At 55.0% G+C, this 18345-nt stretch overlaps 1 protein-coding gene across 2 annotated transcripts in view; it reads left to right on the top strand.

Moving 5' to 3' along the window:
* RPTOR (regulatory associated protein of MTOR complex 1) overlaps positions 1-18345 on the top strand; it is a 324545-nt gene that overhangs the window by 298898 nt on the left and 7302 nt on the right. The window contains exons 25-29 of one of the 2 annotated variants that reach the window (XM_070390212.1): positions 2951-3056; positions 6230-6344; positions 7639-7763; positions 8873-8977; positions 12503-12550. In XM_070390212.1, coding sequence (XP_070246313.1) covers positions 2951-3056; positions 6230-6344; positions 7639-7763; positions 8873-8977; positions 12503-12550 — 499 coding nt within the window. The remainder of the gene's footprint in view (positions 1-2950; positions 3057-6229; positions 6345-7638; positions 7764-8872; positions 8978-12502; positions 12551-18345) is intronic. The other variant, XM_005907642.3, reaches the window with a different exon arrangement.

The following is an 18345-nucleotide window of genomic DNA, read 5'->3' as shown; positions in this document are numbered from 1 at the left end:
GCGGTCAGTGGCCTTCAGCTTGGTAACTCTTTAGACGTCATGCCCAGCGGAGACCAGTCAGCCCACAGCCAGTGCGCTCCCTCCCGGCACTGCTGACTCCGTCATTGTTTGGGGAGGGTGGTTTGTTGTTAAACAAGGTCTCTGTCCCACCACAGAACTCGATTTGTTTCTGGTGGGAACCCAGGAAGCTCTTTGGTGGGGACTTCCATGACCTCACGAGCCTTCCAGGGGTCGAGCTTCGGTCCTGATAGCCACGTGCCTGTTGTGGATTTTATCCCATGCACTTGAACCCCTTTAAATTCAGAGGCATTGAGGGTGTGCCCTGTGTTTCACAAGTTCATCATATGAGGACCTGCTTACCTGGCAAGGCCCGCCATCAGGCTTCTGAGACCCTCTGGTCTCCCTTTGTTCCCAAGCCCAGGCTGCCCCAGTGACAGTTAAGGAACAAGGGGGATGCCGTCACCAGCCTTCAGCTGTCGGCTCCACGGGAGGCCTCAGGAGGTTTCAGCATCATAATTGGTTTTTAAAAGTCTGAGGAGAAGCCAGGTGTTAGGAATCCTCAGCGTGTCATGATCCTAATCATGTAACACTATTAGCCTCACCCACGTCCCTCCAGCTCTGCCAGGAGGAAAGCTCAGCACCGTCTAGGTCTGGGCTTCTGTTTACTCAGAAGCTTCTATTCAACCTGCAGAGCCACGAGGTAAGGGGAGGGGCAGGCAACTGATCAGATGATTAAGAAGAGCTGAGCAGGAAACAGTCTGGTCCCCTCCATCCGTCCTCATCCCTCCCGGCCGGCTGACGCCTGCTGCTTCTCGCAGCCTCTGCTCTCTCCCTTTCCCCGTCTCTCTCCACCCACGCCTCCCGCACTGCCCCACTGCTGCCCGCCCCCGCTTGTCCTAGTGCTTCGTGGTGATTGTCCCCAGGACGGTGTGTGCGCTGGTTGCTGGGCTGTGGTTCAGTTCAGTTCAATGCTGCAAGTCCTTCCTGAGCTCAGCGGGGCCACTCCCCAGAGCTCCGTGCTCTGCTGCTTAGGACTCAGCCCGGGGCAGTGATGCCCGGCTGTGCGGTGGAGGTCAGTCTGTCTGAGGCCCCAGGGCGCATGTGGCCACACTCCCACGCACAGCTGCCTCCTGCCCCCTTCCTTCCTCCTGCCTGCCCTCACCACATGGAGAACTTCCTTTCTGTCTGTCCCACTCCCTCCCTGCTTCCAGACCCTTCCTCTAAACCTGCAGAAACCAGAGCTTCATTCTGATTCTGTCTTCTTTTCATCTGGAGGTTTTCTTTTTATCACTCTATGTTATTGGTTATCTGTAATTTCTTTTCCAGTAATCTCTGGATTGTCATGAAACAAAACCAGCTGGTAAAAACCCACCATCTATCCCAAGTGCCTTCGTGGGGTTATGTCTACAACACTAACTGCTCTGGAGGCTCTAGGTGACTTTTCTTCTGTTGTCTCCGTGTCAGGATATCTTTGCTGTTTTGCTGGCTGTGGGTTTGTGATTTTTAAGAGAAAAAAGACAGGACTGTAGCAGTGAAATCCTGGAACACAGACCCCTCTGGTCTGTGCACAGGGATGAGATGAGGTTTCGGGTTGTTTGTTTGTGATCAGAGATAACACGGAGCATTTAAGAAGACACAAAAGTGCTCTGTGACCATTTCGTGTAATAACTGCTTCCCATCTTCTCAGCTGTGCTTGCACACACACAGGCACGTACACGTGACCACGTTCACCATTCGTCATCCTGATGCTTTCTCCAGCAGAGAAGATGACTTTTAAAATATTGAATATGGGCTCCCTCTGCCTGTGCAGTGTTACCTGGCTGAGTACAAGGCAGGTTAGCTCTCAGCCAAGAGGAAGTAGGGTTTTTCCAAGTTTATTTGATTCCTTTTATATCTGAGAACTTTACAGGTCTGAGTTCTCAAGCAGGCAACCAGAGTTAGGCAAGTTGACTGTATGACGAAGGAGATACATCGTTTTTACACAAGTGATTATGTTCTGAATATAGTAAACTTAAATCCTAACTTACTGTTTGCTAAGTGTGGCCCTCTCCTAGACATGACCCACATGCCATGAAGCAAGAAGGGCCCTTATCCAGGAAAGGGGACTGTTCCAGCTTCCACATACTTCATATGCAGAAGCTGATGAAGGAAGGCAGAAGTTCCCAGGCATAGGGTCGAAGCTCCTTCCTCACTCTCCACCCACATGGAATCTGTTGCCAGCTTTGCCCCTTTGCTGTGTTAGGTGGAGCCTGGCGGGCAGTAGCTCCTGCCCGCCAGGGGTGAGAAGGCCCCGCCCTCAGGCCCAGGCTGCCTCTCCGGCCCCAGGGGGCAGCACTACCGTGCCTGCTGCCCTCTGTCACTTCTCATGAGTGCGTTCATCTTCTAACCAGAGGCTTCGTTTCCCTTTGGCATCAGAATAAAAGCAAACGTCTCTGAGCACACCACATCTTTTTCTGATTTTGCATTTAAGGGTACAAAGGAGTCAATCTAGTGTCCAGCACAGCAGAGCCCGTTATGTCCCCTCCTGCAGGAAACACCTGGCCCTTATCCCTGCACCTCCCCCTCAAATTCTGTCTGCTTTGAAAGCAGCCCCCTCGCTGCCCTGTCAGAGTGTGACAGCTTCTGGCCTCTATGGTTGGGCTGTCAGAGGCAGGGGCTTCCTAAGTCTCTGCTCCATGTCCCCAAGCCAGCCAGCCCTCCCCCGGGTCCCAGGTCCCGGTCCCGGGTCCCAGAATCTCCACACCCAGCTGTCAGCAGGGTGCAATGCCCCCAGCACAGGGAGGGAAGCAGGTTCGGGAGCTTGGTGACCACCCTCTGACTGTAAGGGTCTGCTCTGACTGCTGTTGGGCACTGGACCGACCAGAGAACCAGGTTTCTTCTGCACCTGCAGAGGGGGAACCCTCTCATTTGGAAATAATTGTCTTAATTTTCTTTTTTTTAATTGTTGGAGATTCCGGAAGAGCATGACCTGGAGAGTCAGATCCGCAAGGAGCGGGAGTGGCGGTTTCTGCGGAACACCCGTGTCCGGAAGCAGGCGCAACAGCTCATCCAGAAGGGTAAGGGGTGTCCCCAGGGGCCACCGCGGGCAGTGAGCCGGCCCCCACTTGCCCTGGTGCGGGCGAGGAATGAGGCTGGCGGAGATGCTCCAGGAAGGAAGGGGTGCCACCGTGGGGCACCACTCACCTGCCCAGGAAGGCCTTGTCCCCAGGGAGACATGGAGGCTCTCTGGGATCATCGTCCAAGGAAGCTCCTGTCTGACTGGCGGCCTCTGGGACAGTCGTGGCTTCTGCCTTTTGTCGTTTCCAGAGAGAAGGGAGCAAGCCCTCTGCAGCCCTGGGGTCCACAGCAGGTGGCCTGTGTCCTCACCATGGGGACAGAAGACAAACATCAGGCCCTGGTTGTATTTGCCTGGACCCCACATGGCCCCCAGATAATTGCTCCCTATTACCCCAAGCCTGTATATCAGTCACATTTTGACCAAACCTTTTACTAAATTTGCCAACAGGTACCCTAACTCCCCACTTTGCATACCCTCCAGCCCCACCCCACCTCACCAGTGCGGGGACGTGGGCTGCCACAGGGAGGGCTGCTGTGTCATGGGTCCCCCTTATGTCAGCTGCAGCAGCCCCCTACCCTCAGGCACTGAGGCCAGGTGGGAGGGGGCAGCCAAGGGGCTCCACCCTGTGGTTAGGACAGGGCCAGAGCACTGGGCAGCTCCCCCACCCAGGGACAAGCCTTCGCCTCCCTCTTTCCCAGCAGTACAGCCCCCAGGGCTCAGGAGCCAACTCAATCCCACAGCTGTGGGTGGGCTGGTCTTCCAGCTCTGCCTGAGTCCTTGTTGCTGGGCCAGCTTTGGGCAGTGGATGATGCTCCCTGGGTGCTGCACAGAGTAGATAAGCAGACTCCTCACACTTTTGTGGAATTATTTTCATGACCTTCTCTCCCTGTGGTGTCAAATTCCCTTGATTATTAAGGGTTACTTTTTTTTTTTAATTTTTTAAAATTTATTTATTTATTTGGCTATGCAAGGTTTCACTTGCAGCAAGCAGGATCTTTTTAGTTGTGGCGTATAGCATGTGGGATCTAGTTCCCTGAACAGGGATCGAACCTGGGCCCCCCACATTGGAGCATGGAGTCTTAGCCACTGGACCACCAGAGAATTTTTTTGTATTATGGGTTACTATTTAAAGTTGCGGCTGAGGACCCATGAGCCCATCCCTACCTGCAGGCAGCCTGGAGGCGGGATCTCATCCCTGGCCCACCTGCCCAGGCCTGGTGCCCCCCAAGCACTTCCAGAAGCAATGCTGTTTCAGAAGCACTTCGAGCGCATTCACAGTGCTCTCATTGAGATGCTAGGGTCACATTCCATTAATGCAGGGTCACTTCTGCTAAAACCAATCTTGGTTGTTTGTAACTCACCTCTGTGAAGGCGCATTCTAGATGTAAAGCCCCCAGGGATGTAGAATTCAAAGTCTGCCAGTTTTTCCAGGAGAGCTTGAGCCGCCCAGCTTGATAGGAGCTCTTTGAATTATGGTGTCAAGGACCTATTTTCTTGGAAGTCTGTGGTTCTTTAGACCCCAGGCCTACCAAAGGGGACAGCAGGACAAATTGGTTTCCCTGTACCCACAGGCGGCCTGGGAGCCAGTCTGCCGCACACAGCGAACATCTGAAGGCAGTAAAGGCCACACTTGGCTGGTGGTGTTTCGGTCAGCATTGCACAGGGAGTGAAATTAGAGCCGGTCATTTGAGAACCAACCAGGTTTTGCAGACAGAAAAGAAAAAAATCATCTTTGTAAATTAGGGTCAGGGGTTCTCTTTTCCAGTCTTTGTGGGGAAAAGATCTGTTTGTCTGACACACACCGAAAGGAACTGCTGAGCTGCTGGAGACCTTGGCAAGTGAGCTTGCAGGCAAGAGCCTCACCGCCGGCAGACGTGGGCAGAGAGGGCAGGGCCACTAGCAAGGCCACAGCCTCCTGCACTGCCTGTAGCGCTCAGAGCCTGGACTCTGTGAAGTGGTGGTTTCATCTGAGGCCAGCCATGTGCTGGGAAGGATGTGAATCGTGGAATATCGCCTACGGGCCCAGCAAAGTCATTAGACGAGTCCGCGAGGCCCCAGGAGATGAGCTGGGAAAGTTAATGCCGCCTCCCTTATCTGTGACCCCTCCAGCCAGCCCCCGTGATGCTGCAACCTCACCATCGTGCCCAGATCTGTGCGTGTGTGCAGAATGCCTGCAGTGACTCAGGACCTGGGTGTCCCTTCATCTTTCCTGGGTCAAATTACACGCCCTCCCTGGGGAACCCATGGCTGAGGGGGAGGGCATCTCTGGGCAATAGTTAAACTTTCCCAGGCCTGTTTGCCTGTTAGTTTAACCCCATCCTGATGATTGAGTGGTTTTCAGTGTTAGCTTTTTTAGCAAAGGGAGGCGAAAAAGCCTGAAATAGTGGGTGATAGCAGCTCACCCAGCAGGTGCCAGGTTCACGAAGCACGAGCGCCACAGTCGCTCTCCTCTGTGTCACCCAAGACCAGCTTCCAGTGGCCAAGGAGGGGGTGACCCCGGGGCTGAGTGTTGTGGGGGCTGCTTGCCCTCCACGACGGGCAGGTACAGGGGCCACACGCCTGGCTCCTCTGCATGAGCCTGCATCCTTCTGCAGATAACATGTGGGAACCCATCTGATGCTCCCCACACTGGTATCCTCTTTTCGTTGCTCTTCTAGAGCTCCTTCAGGGCCATAGCAGTTTTTCCCAGGTACCTGTGTTGGGGCCTGGGGAGCAGATCCCCATTCACGTCCTCTGTGTGACTCTTGATCAGCTGTCTTTCCGTCATTTCAAGGTTCCCGCCTTTCCATACTGGAGGCCCCCGCCTCCACACAGGAGTTGGCTGGGTTACGGACAGTGATGGCCAAACCAAAGCTTTAGTCTTGGGTCTGAGTTCCGAATCGCCGCCTTACTGAACTTTATTCCAAAATCTGTGACATTCTTTTCAGAAAACCTTAACCTGCGTGCACTGCTCTGAATATTGCCGACGGGCTGTCGTAAGCGTGAGTCGGATGCCAGCCTGTCTGCACAGAGGCAGCCCCACCCTCAGGAGCCCGCCCACACTCTGCCTCCTGCTTCCCTCTGGGCCCCTCCCAACCCCCCAGATACGAGCGGCTGGCGTCAGCCTTGGCAAAACACGGCAGTGACGTTTACTGCAAATTGAGGCCCATCGTCCTGTGTTTCCCTCGGCAGGTATCACAAGGCTGGACGACCAGATATTTCTGAACAGGAACCCTGGCGTCCCCTCCGTGGTCAAGTTTCACCCCTTTACACCATGCGTGGCCGTCGCTGACAAAGACAGCATCTGGTATGGGGGTACTTATGGGGCTGGCCTTTCAGGTGGAGAACAAGTAGCCCCAGGGGGTGTGGGCAGGACACCCCCTGCCCCGTCCAGGCGTGGAAGCGCCTCACCCCAAGCCTCTGGGCTGCTTCGGGGGTGGGGGCTAGAGAACTTGCCGGCAGATGTCTCTCCTCCTGGTGCTGCCCACACCCTCCCAGGGCTGCACTTGGCCACGTTACCACGGGCGCTCCAGAGGCCTGACCACAGTTACATGTGGGCCAGGACCGGAGCTTCAGGCACTAAGATGGGGCTGTTCCTGTGCAATGAACAGAGAGCAGAGCACAGGGGCTCGTTAGGACCCCCCAGTGACAGGGCATGTTAGGGACCCGCTTAGGTGCAAGGGCAGCAAGTGTGCAAAGGGAAAGCGTCAGTAACAAGACACCACTTTAACTCATAGCGACTGTTGCCCTTATGTCGCTGAGAAAGTGCACACTTGATGGGAGAGACCATGGGGACGATTATTTTTATAGCTGATAAAATGGACAGAATTCTTACCTATTTCTTATTCTTCTCCTTTTTTATACATAGCATAAAATTTACTGTCTTCTCCGCTTTTAAGCTTGCAGTTTAGTGGCATTGAGTGCTTTCACCTTGTTGGGCAGCCGTCACCACCGTTCACCTCCAGGACTTTTTCATCACCCCAAGCTGAAACTGTGTCCCCATTAAACACTGACTCCCCCTCCCCACTCCCCAGGCCCAGCATCCACCACTCAGCTTTCTGTCTCTGGGAATTTGTCTGTTCTGGGAACCTCAAATGAGTGGAATCATCTAGTATTTGTCCTTTTGTGATTGGCTTATTTCACTTAACATACCATCCGCAAGGTTCATTCGTGCTGTAGCAGGTGTCAGAACTTACTTCCCTTTTAAGATGGAATAGTGGTCCAAGTGTGTGGATCACACTTTGTTTCTTCCTTCATCCATCAGTGGGCACTTGGGTTGCCTCCATCCTTTGGCTATTATGAGTGACACGCTATGACCTGGGTGCACATCTCTTGAATATGTACACAGAGGTGGGATCCTGGACACGTAGTACTTCAGTGTTCAGTCATCTTGAGGAACCGCTCTTGCTCTGCGTGGCGGCTGCACCATCTCACATTGCTACCAGTAGGGCACAGGGTTCCAGTTTCTCCACATTCTGACGACACGTGTCCTTCTCTGTGTTTGCTGGTGGCTGACCTGCTGGGTGTCAGGTGGTATTTCCTTGTGGCTTTCATTTGTTCCTCCCTGATCACTCACCGTATTTCTCTCTTATTCCCTGAAGCTTTTGGGACTGGGAGAAAGGGGAGAAGCTGGATTATTTCCACAACGGAAACCCTCGGTACACAAGGGTCACGGCCATGGAGTATCTGAATGGCCAGGATTGCTCCCTCCTGCTCACAGCCACAGGTGAGTAGGTTCCCATGGTGGGGACCTAAACCCTGATGCAGAGGTGGCAGGGGACAGGTGCAGGGCCCCAGCACAAATTGGCAGCAAGGTGCCTGTGACCTCAGTTGTTTCTTTTGATAAAGGGGACTGACCAGTCCCAAGTGGAGGCCACCATCATGACAGGCACACCTAGGGGGAGAGGTCCTGCTGGCAGCCCTCCCCAGGAAAACAGAGTCCAGCCCCAGCCCCAAGGCAGCCCCCCAGCAGGCCTCAGGCAGGGAGGGGAAGACAAACCCCACAGTGGTGCGGGAGCCAGTAGGGTCTGCGGGGCATTTGACAACAGGTCACAATGAGCCTATCTGAGCTTCAAAGAGGATGCAGAGAGGTGATTCCTTGGAAACAGCAGACATGGCAGAGGGACCAAGGGCCCTTTGGGAGTCAGGTCCCAGTGGAGAAGCAGCAGGAGGCCTAAGTTCTAGAGCAGGGAGACGTCACGTCTCAGCAGAGATTGGGGCAGATCAGCAGATGGCAGAGCCAGGGACTCTGCTCGACGCGAGTTCCCCAGTGTGTCCCCAGGTGACCTTGAACTCCCTCTGCAGCTCAAGGCCAGGTTGTCCATGACGGGCTAGTGAGGCCAGAGAACAGGGTCCTGGGAACAGCAACACCAGGAGGAAGGAAGGAAGGACAGACAGACCAGCAGACAGGTGGTGGCCCCACACTCAGGCCCACCTGGCTGCCCATCTGCTGGAGAACACTGGGATCTCTGCCCCGTCCTGGGGCTGGAGAGGCGGGGAGGGGCGTCCCACCGGTCTCCTGAGTCATGTGACGGGTGAGGAGAGAGGCCCTGTCCCTGTGAGAGACCAGCTCTTCTTGGCAGATGATGCCCGCGGTGGTGGGGGAAATCGGGAACGCTGAGGTGGGGGCTCCACCCTGAAGCCCCAAGTCAGGTCGGAAGAGGTCTCACACTGCCTGTGTGTGGCTCCTCCCCAGATGAGAGAACCGTCTGTCCCTCAGGCTGCCTGGTGTGGGCCTGAGCAGCCTGTGTCCTCCTGCACCCCCAAGAAAGGGGCCTCCTCCCCTTCCCAGAGCAGCCAGGCCTGCGTTTTAATCTCCTTTCTCCTCTCCCCAAGATGACGGTGCCATCAGGGTCTGGAAGAACTTTGCTGATTTGGAAAAGAACCCAGAAATGGTGACAGCCTGGCAGGGACTCTCGGACATGCTGCCCACCACCCGAGGTGGGTGCTCCTGGGGTCCTGCAGGAAGTCGGTCCACTCGGAGCCCCTGAGTCCCGACCCAACCAGCTTCCCTCTTGGGAGACTCTGCTTGCAGCGAGGTGAAGGGGAGGGTGTGTGTGTGTGTGTGTGTGTGTGTCTCTTGCCGAGTTCTGAGCAGACCGCAGCCCCTGCCCTTGGCTTGAAGCGTGTGTTGATTGTGAGAGCATGGGCACGGCGGGGTCTGGGGCTGCATCCTGTGCCCCTCATACCCAGAATAATCCACTCTCAGTGAGGAGCACACAGCAGGCACCCTGGTAGCGTCTGGTCCTCGGCAGAGGCCAGTGCACCGCCTGCCCGCTCTGGGCTGAAGGAGGTGTGGCTGCAGTGTCCACCAGACCCCACTCTGTGTGCTGCCTGTTGGTGGGCACGGCCATGCCACAGCCAGGCTGAGAGACACCCACACCACCTGCCAGTCTCTGGGTCCAGGCCCATTATCGGGAGGTCTGCGCCCCTCAGCCTGGCGCTCACTGTGTGAGCGTTTATGTGGCCATCGGTCTGGATTTCCAGAGCCACCCTCCAGTGTGATTGCAAAGCCCCTGCCAGATGGAGGCAAGAGCGGCTTGCTGTTCATCACCCCACTCCCCTCCACCCACCTGGGGTCTCTCCGTGGCCTTGAGAAGCAATCAGGTGCTTGCGTGGCTGCTTCTCTCTCCTCCATCTAAGTGCCCTCAGGGGCACGGCCAGCTCCACAGCAGACACTTCCTTATATGTTAATATTTTAAGTGTTTTTACATTTTCTTCAGAGACAAAGTAGTTGTGTATCAAATCCCACAAGCCCCAACACAGCCGTTTTTTTGTTGCCTTGGCTCCTGTGAGCCCGGTCCTGTGCTCCCATGGATGACAGCTGCCATCACAGGGTCCCTCCATCTCTCTCTTGCTTTTTCCTGTTCTCTGCCCTGCAGCGCCCCCACCTTCCACCCGCTCAGCCACCGGCCCCACCCTAGGCCTGTGCTGAGGCTCCAGCAGAGCAGGTGGCTGACGGCCTCCCCGTGGTCCTCAGGTGCTCACCCTCACATTGCAGGATATGCTGGGCAAGTTGAGTCATGGTCTTCAGTCCTTAGCTTCCTGCTGCCATCCCAGCAGGCAACCTGTCCCAGGCTCCAGCCGTTCGCAGACCCCTGTGTGGGGAAGGCAGGAGCTGGTAGAGAGCAGGGTCAGGCTTCCAGCTGGGCCAGAGGATGGGAAGGTGGGGAGCCCACTTGTGGCCCAGTGAATATGCTGTTGTCTAGCCTTTTCCTTTTACAACGGTCCACCTACCTGTAGCCCCCAAATACCTGCCACCCCCAAATGATGTATCTGTGGTTTATTTGCCCACAGCGTCGCTTGCCTTTGCTCCAGTGAAGGTGAGAGGAGCTGCCTGTCCAGGAGTCAACATGCAGGTGGGGTGACGGGGTCTAGCTGAGCTGACAGCAGCACAGCCCTGGGGCACCCCTGCAGTGTCCCCCCAGACATCACCTGCGTGTGGGGAGCCGCTCCTGGCCCAGGTGTGCGCTGCAGCCCTTCCTTGTGAGTGGGTTCCACTGATGTAGACGGACGTGCGTTTCCTACAGACTCCTTCCTACTGGACCCGCCCCCTTTCCTGGGTCTCAGAAATCTCCCAGGACAGGCGTTGTTGGTGAGGGCTGGTGAGGGTCTTACCTCCAAGTCTTTGTCAGCAGGAGGGGTGAGGGGGTCTTGGAGCGGGCACTCCTCGGCAGCTAAGCCAGAGTTCGTCTGACCGGGCAGCAGTGAACTTAGCAAAAAGGAAAATGTTACTTCTCGTTCTTTCTGGAGGAGTGGGAGGTAGAAGGGGCAGGGCACCTGGGGGCCAGCTGCTTTAAAGGGTCAGGACAGGAAGGGCTTGTGTGTGGCAGGGCCCGGGAGGGGCGCCCTGAGAACCAGGGACCCCCGCACCCTCCAGCCTCCACAGCTTCCCTCTGCAGCACAGGGACTGCAACCCCAGCAGGGCCAGAGAGACCCCAATTATAATTTCCATTTCAGGAGCTCAAGCTCAGTAACCAAGGGGCGAGGCTGGTGAATTTCTGGCCCCTCTGCCAACTTCTGGGTGCCTTCTGCCCATCAGTACCTGCTATCTTTCTCTTCACTCATCTTGGCCTCTGACAACAATCACAGAGCTGTTGGTCGTGATTCTGAGGGGAGAACTAGCAGCTTCTAAGGCCATTGCTTATCAGCATCTGGGGGCCCCCCTGCAGCGTGAGGCCCTTCAGAGTCCTGGCTGTGGTCCCCCGGGACCTTGTCAGGCAGAAGCAACAGCCCCCACTTCCTGCTCTGGATTACCTCCCGGGCATGTGAAACTCCCTGTGCTGCACAGGGAGGTCCTCCGCCTGGTCTCGGATCCCAGGCAGCCTTGAGCTGTGTTCTGGGGATGAGGCACCCTGAGGGGAGGGGTTGCCATCATCAACTCCTCCACGCACCTGTGACAGGGGATCCTACACAGCTCTGCACCCTGCAAGGCCCAGCCCACCTTGTCCTTCAGCTCCAGAGGTCATGGGGGTCTCGTCTGTGAACACTGGCATGTAAGGCACTTGGGAGGGAGGACTTGGCGCCTCCTGAGCAGTGGGGAAACTCTGCCTGTGAGGTTCTCCTGTGTGCTGTCCAGCTCAGAACTCACTCACCGGGTCGCTGTCGTGGCAGCCTGTTTGCAAAGATCTGAACCAGTGGTTTGGGACTAAAGAGACTGTTTCTTGCAGGAGCCCTACCCCTGCCTTTTGGAAGTTGTGTGAAACGTGCAGGGCCTCCGCGTCATCTTAGCATGCCCCTGACTCACTGTGTACATGTGTACCCAGGCATGGACATGCATGCATGCATGTGCACATGTGAACACGTATGCTCCTGTGCATGCTCGTGCAGTTAACCTGGGGACACTCCCCTCATGGGGATCCCCTGCAGTCAGGAGAACTGAAGTCAGTCTGGGTCCCTGGCCATCCCCTGGAGCTGAGTGAGCCATGTTCTGAAATAGAACCTGTGGTGGTACCACCCATCGTCAGGCCAAGGTGCCCATAGTCACCTGGACATAAGCACCATTCCCCAGAGGCCTCCTCACCAACCCAGGGCCTCGTGAATGAAGAGCCGTCCTCACTCAGGACCTAGACAGAGGGTTACCTCCGCTCCTCCGGCCGTGGCCAGTGGGTCAGCTCCTGCCAGTTGGGCCACACTAACCGTGTGTGTGACTGGCCATTAACTGCCCCTCGCTGGAAGTGCCACGCATGTCAGGCCACATTTCCCTTGAGTCTCAGCACCTTCTGATTTCCCATCTTGAGTCTTTTTTTAGCTAAAACCTCCAGTTGTTGAGTTTTCAAGTTCGTAGGTACTTTGGCCCTTGTCTTCCAACTGCAGCCGTGGCCCGGGCCACTGTCTGCCCCCCCATCCCCACCCCGTTTCCTTCATGGTGCTCCCTGACTCTGTGGTGTGTTTAATTCTGGCTGATTTGGCTCTGGCTGGCCGGCTTCCCCTTGCATCAAGCCCATAATCCCTGTTTCCTCACAGGTCTGGCCCGAAAGGTCTCAATCTTTCTTGACCACAATAAGCAGGGAGGTGAGTGCCTTCCCCTTATCTGTGAGGGCTGGGCGGGAGCCGGCTCCTCTGCTCTGCGCAACAACATTCTTTTGCCCACCGTGCTCTCAGGCGGCAGAGGGTCAGGGCTGTGGTTTTTCTTATTCCTTCATCTGCATACTCTCCTCTGATACAAAAGACCTCACTTGTTGAGCACTCAGATCTCATGGGATGAATGAGGTGGCTGCATGCAGCTCTGGAAAGAGACCTCAGTGAGAGCCGTAGACAGGACTGTCCCTGGGAGCCGAGGCCTCGTGGTCGCGCCTCCCGGCCTCCGTAGTGGCCTCACTCTGGACTGGCTCGAGGACAGTTCAGTTCCGTGCTCCATGCCACCTTCACAGCAGCCTTGGAACGGGAATAATCCCAGTCTACATCTGCTAGAGTAAGGATGGCGCAGCTCTCAGGCTCCCAGGGAAGACGTCTCACGATTCCGTTAGGACAGAGATAGATGTCATTCCAAAGTGAGATTTGTGTTCCCACCAAATTTCTTCAAAGAGAATATTTCTCAGAATTGAATGCAGAGTTTCTTTTTTTTTTTTTTTAATTTTATTTTTAAACTTTACATAATTGTATTAGTTTTGCCAAATATCAAAATGAATCCATCACAGGTATACATGTGCTCCCCATCCTGAACCCTCCTCCCTCCTCCCTCCCCATACCATCCCTCTGAGTTGTCCCAGTGCACTAGCCCCAAGCATCCAGTATCGTGCATTGAACCTGGACTGGCATCTCGTTTCATACATGATATTTTACATGTTTCAATGCCATTCTCCCAAATCTTCCCACCCTCTCCCTCTCCCACAGAGTCCATAAGACTGTTCCATACATCAGTGTCTCTTTTGCTGTCTCGTACACAGGGTTATTGTTATCATCTTTCTAAATTCCATATATTGGGCCAAAGAACTAAATAGACATTTCTCCAAAGAATGCAGAGTTTCCTAAAGCATCTGTTTCCATCTGAAAATCCGTATATAAATCTGATAGTTACCAAAACGCCCATCTGCAGTTGCCTATGCACACACTGGGTTGGCAAACTTAAAATACACATGCTCGAAATGAGTCCTTTTCTCTCCCGATTTCACTAGTGGGGTAAATTGTAAAGAGATGGAGCCTTATGAATCCTGGCAGCAGATAGAATTCTTGACCTTTAACTTGCAGCATCTGAGTTTAGAGTGTGACCAACCCTGTGGTGACCTCTCCGTCTCTCCACAAGGGTTCCTTGGAGGAAGGCAGTGGTGGCCACGGGTCTGACAGGGTCCCTTGTGCCACCAGAACTGGAGGGATGGAGAAGGAGCTAAGAACAAGATGTCCTTACAAACGTACAAACTCACAGTTTGATATTTTACAAAGGACTCTTGTAGTAAAAAGTTCAAAATGAAGGAAAAATGGAGAAAACCCAGGACTGACTCCATCTTCACTCCCCCGCTTCCCACCAGCAGTGATAGCGGTGGCGGTAACCAGGAGGGGTTCTCTCAGAAAGGGCCTCAGAGGAGTGACAGGGTCACTTGCCCCAAAACCCTGAAGAGAAACCAGGGAACGCCTCTCACAGCCTTTCCCTGGGGCACCTGGAGGAGAGCAGCCCAGACCCCTGGCTGTCACCTGCGTGGAGGGCAGCAGTGACCCCAGAGGACAGGGAACAGATCACCCAGCACCCGCGTGTGAACTGGATGTAAACCTTGGGCCTCGGTCAGTTGTTGGTATTCGTCACCTGGAGCAGCTGGGCAGTGAGCTGGGCAGCAAGCCGGGCACCAGCCACAGAGTGCTGGGGTAGCTGGTGGGGCTGGGAGGGTCACAGCTGCCCTTCTCTCCCACCTGCACACCTCCTCTGGCGTCACAGGCATCCGGAATCGAATCTTAGCGGGAGGCCCTCTCAAGGCTGGAGCCAGAACGCAAGGCCGGGTGGTGGCTCCCGTGGGCCCGCAGGGCAGGCACACGGGCCACAGGGAATGACAGTTCCCTCCTTGCCCAGGACACGTGTGCCCAGCCCCACTGACAGGGAGCACCTGCACAGGTCTGCTCTGATCCTTCACAGCTGCCAAGTGTCCTGGGCCATCTCCCTAAGTGAGAAACAGAGGTTTAGGTGAAGTCATTTGCCCCTGAATAGCCCAGCTTTCTGTTGCCAGCCCAGTCCTGAGCCTCTGAACCTGCCAGGTGTCTAGAAGTGTTCACAGGCTCTGAGAGAGGCCTTACCTCATGGGGAGGTGCTGCGTCTGCATCCCTGGGGAGGCAGTGGGGGTCACCATCCCACAGGTCTGAGGTTTTCACATGTGCTGGTGGAGTGGGGACCTGCCCTTCCTCCTTTGGAGTTCTAGAACCATCACTCTCAGAGGTCAGATCCCTGTGTTGGTTCTCAAAGGCATATTCCAGACTGGGGGGTCCTTAGAGGTCAGTCTGGACTGGCCGCTGAGCCTGGAGGGCTGATCATGGACATCGCAGAGACTCAAGCCTCTGAAACAACGTGTTTCTTCTTCTCATTGTCTACTGGGCCTGGGTTCTGCCTGGTCCCTGACTTACACGTTCGAGCTTGCTATTCTCCAACCCTCCCTGCACAATGTGCCTATATTTTAATGAAGAAATCCCCTCTTTGGCCAGCTTTTGGAGAGGAACATGTGATCAGGGCTCGTATCCAGAATAAAGTCAGCTGAGAATCTCTGCCTCCTGGCGAGGGCCACCCCACCCCTGGCTCCTGCGCAGTGAGAGCAACGTCACACTAGAGGGACTGTGCTCTTGAGCGCTCAGGGTGCCCGCCCAGCAGGAGAAAGTCTGCAGCACACGCGCAGCCTCCGTTCATTAACCACCCTTGGTGTCCTCAATGCAGCGGCATGGACCAGGAGGAGGGACCCTCTGGAGGGAAGCCCAGAGCAGCTTGCCTGCTCCTGAAAAACAGGAAAGGGCCAGGGGACCAGGGGCTGGGGCTCTCCCCACCACCGTCACTTCTCTGGGCAAGGGGAAGGAGGGGAACACTGCTGAGGCCATGCTCCCCAGGAACAAAGTGATTGGAATCTGCACTCTAGTTCAAGATCATGATGTTCCTATCTTATGAGTTTTACTTAAATCACAGCCATCAGTTTTGTTTCTTGTATTCAACACATCAAGGAAGAGTGTCACCTTTTTTACCATCTTCTCCCAACTCGTGATGAGTCAGATCATCTCTCCTCCACTGTGTCTAGAGGTCGAGACACAGGCTTGGCTGGGAAAGGTCTCAAGGAGGAAAGCCAGTGATTACATTCAGATGTGGGCCGGAGGACCAGCCAAGGCCCCAGACCTGCAGGAGAATGAGGTGGGGGCCAGGAGGTGCAGGAAGAGGAACCTTCCTGGAGGTGGGTCAGGATGTGAGCAGACTGTTGTTTTTATCCCAACAGTTTTTACATTGGTCTGAGACTCTTCCACGGATAGGAGCTCACTGTCTTAGGAGACACAGCTTCCACAAACAGGCCCAGCTCAGAAAACAGCCTTGCCCAGAATTGTCTGCACATGCAGGGCACTTGCCTCCCCAACATGCACAGCACTCGGGAAAACCCTAGGAAACCCATTTCTTACCTCTGCTGGCTTCACCGTGCTTTAGAACTAGTTTAAACCAGAATGTGAAGCTCTATAGTCCACATCAGAGAGTCCAGATTTGAAACGGGATTCAGAGCTCATGTAACCTGTGTCTCCAGATCATATGACGGCTGCACGGACACACCTTCCCGTGCCTCCGTGCAGATGGGGACATGGGGCCTGGATGGGGGCTCTATCTCCCCAAATTCATGTGCTGGAGTCCTCACCCCCAGCACTCAGAGGGCAACTGTTTTGAGAGAAGGATCCAGGTGAAATGAAGTCACTGGGCTGGGCCCTAACGCAGGGCTCCTACCAGCTCTGAATCCACCATGAAGGAGATGCAGCGAGAAGGAAGCTGCCACTGCTTCATCTGAAGGCCAGGTGGGCCTTCTTGCTCCATTGGGAATGCCCACAGCCTCCTCTCTGCTTCCTGCGTAGGCTTGGGGCTGAGACTCCTCCCAGTCCTTGTGTGGTCCCCCCGGATTCTCCGCACTTGTTCCCATGATCCCAGAGCATCCCAGATGTCACTTGGCCCCATGCTCTCAATGGAGGACCGCTCCTTAATTACACTGCTCCTGAAAACCCCTCAGGGCCAACACGGAGCTCCCAGCAGACTGTTAAGCATGCCTGAGAACATGGGCCACCCCAGCAGTGGTCCATGGATTTAGGAGTCTGTGAGCCTCTGCAGTGACCTGGTGCCCAAAGTCCGGTCCTGGGTGGGTGCATCCTCTGTGATTCATTCACGTAATGCCCACCAGGCACATCATGAAGGGAAGCAGTGGCCTGGTTTCAGGCTCTGCTTGTAGGCTGACTGGTCGCAGTGTGACCTGGGCTTTCCCGGACAGAAGTGGGACTCACATGTCATACCGTTTCATCTGCCATACCTGCAGCCTTGTCACCTGTGGAAACCTTTACAGTACTTTGGGGTGTTTCCTCCTGCCTGAGGTCAGGGGTGTTGCAGTGGAGAGACTGCATTCTAAAAGGTGAAACAAAGGCTGGTCCATTTGTTGTGGGGAGGTGACATTTCTGCAGAGTAGACACAACAGCTGCCGGCAAAACAGGAAGGACGGGGCAGGGGATGTGGGAGGGGATGCCTCTGGAACGGAGACATCATAGCCTCGCGTGGTTGAGAAGGTGACTGAGCACAATATGGAGGAGCTGTGTGGATGTCAGGAGAGGGGCGTTCCAGGCACAGGGTCCAGGTAAGAGGACCAAGCTGGTCCCTTTTGGGCAGAATGGGAGCCCAGTTGGGAGGCCACTGGGAGTCTCTGGAGCAAGGGTCGAGGGACTCAGATCTGAGCAGGAACCTGAAGTGATGTGTACAAATGAGAGTCTGGGGTTCAAGAGGAGATTAGGCACTTGGATGGAACTCTGTAGCCTGAAGGGAACATAGGAGAATCATGCCCTCCAGCTCAGGAATTTGGGAGAAGAGTGGGCACCCACAGAGAGAGAAGGGAAAACCACAGAGGCAAACACAGGAGCTGCTGCCACGAGAAGCAGAGACAGATGTATGAAAAAGCACGGTGACTTCAGTTTAGACTTTGGTGTGACCAAAGAAAACATACGTGAAGCTATGTCAGTGACAGAATAGGAAAGGACATTTGCAGTATATGAGTTAAACCATCAGTGTCAGAATATAAAAACATACGCAGGGGCCTTCCCTGGTGATTCAGTGGTAAAGAATCCACCTGCCAATGCAAGAGACACAGGTTCGATAGCTGATCCGGAAAGATCCCACATGCCTTGAGCAACGAAGGCCGTGCACCACAACTGCTGAGCCTGTGCTCTCGAGCCCAGAACTGCGACTACAGAGCCTGCTTGCCCCAACTGCTGAAGCCCATGCAGCCTAGAGCCTGTGCTCCACAGTGAGGGACGCCACCGCAGTGAGAAACCCACACGCTACAACTGGAGAGTAGCCCCGCGCTCTGCTACTAGAGAAAAGCCTGCACCGCACCAAAGACCCAGCACAGCCAAAAATAGAAATAAATAAGTTTTTTAATTATTTAAAGGTGTTCAGGCTTCACACACCAATGCTGACCAGGATTTAGGGAAATCACACCCTGTGTCCATTTCTGCTGAGACTGCAGGCCGGCACCCGCTCTGGGAGTGGATGGCCGTTCCTGGGGAAGTTGAAGCACAGATGGACATGTCCCCTTCCTGGTGCTTCCACCGCCTCCTTCCACACAGGGAGCATGGAAACGTTGTCAGGGTGGCATGGCTTACAAACTCAGGGGGTC

The sequence above is a fragment of the Bos mutus genome, chromosome 19 (assembly GCF_027580195.1).
Source record: "Bos mutus isolate GX-2022 chromosome 19, NWIPB_WYAK_1.1, whole genome shotgun sequence".
In the NCBI taxonomy this organism is placed as follows: domain Eukaryota; kingdom Metazoa; phylum Chordata; class Mammalia; order Artiodactyla; family Bovidae; genus Bos; species Bos mutus.
The sequence above is the reverse complement of the archived record's forward strand: the minus strand, read 5'-3'. Positions and strand labels throughout refer to the sequence as shown.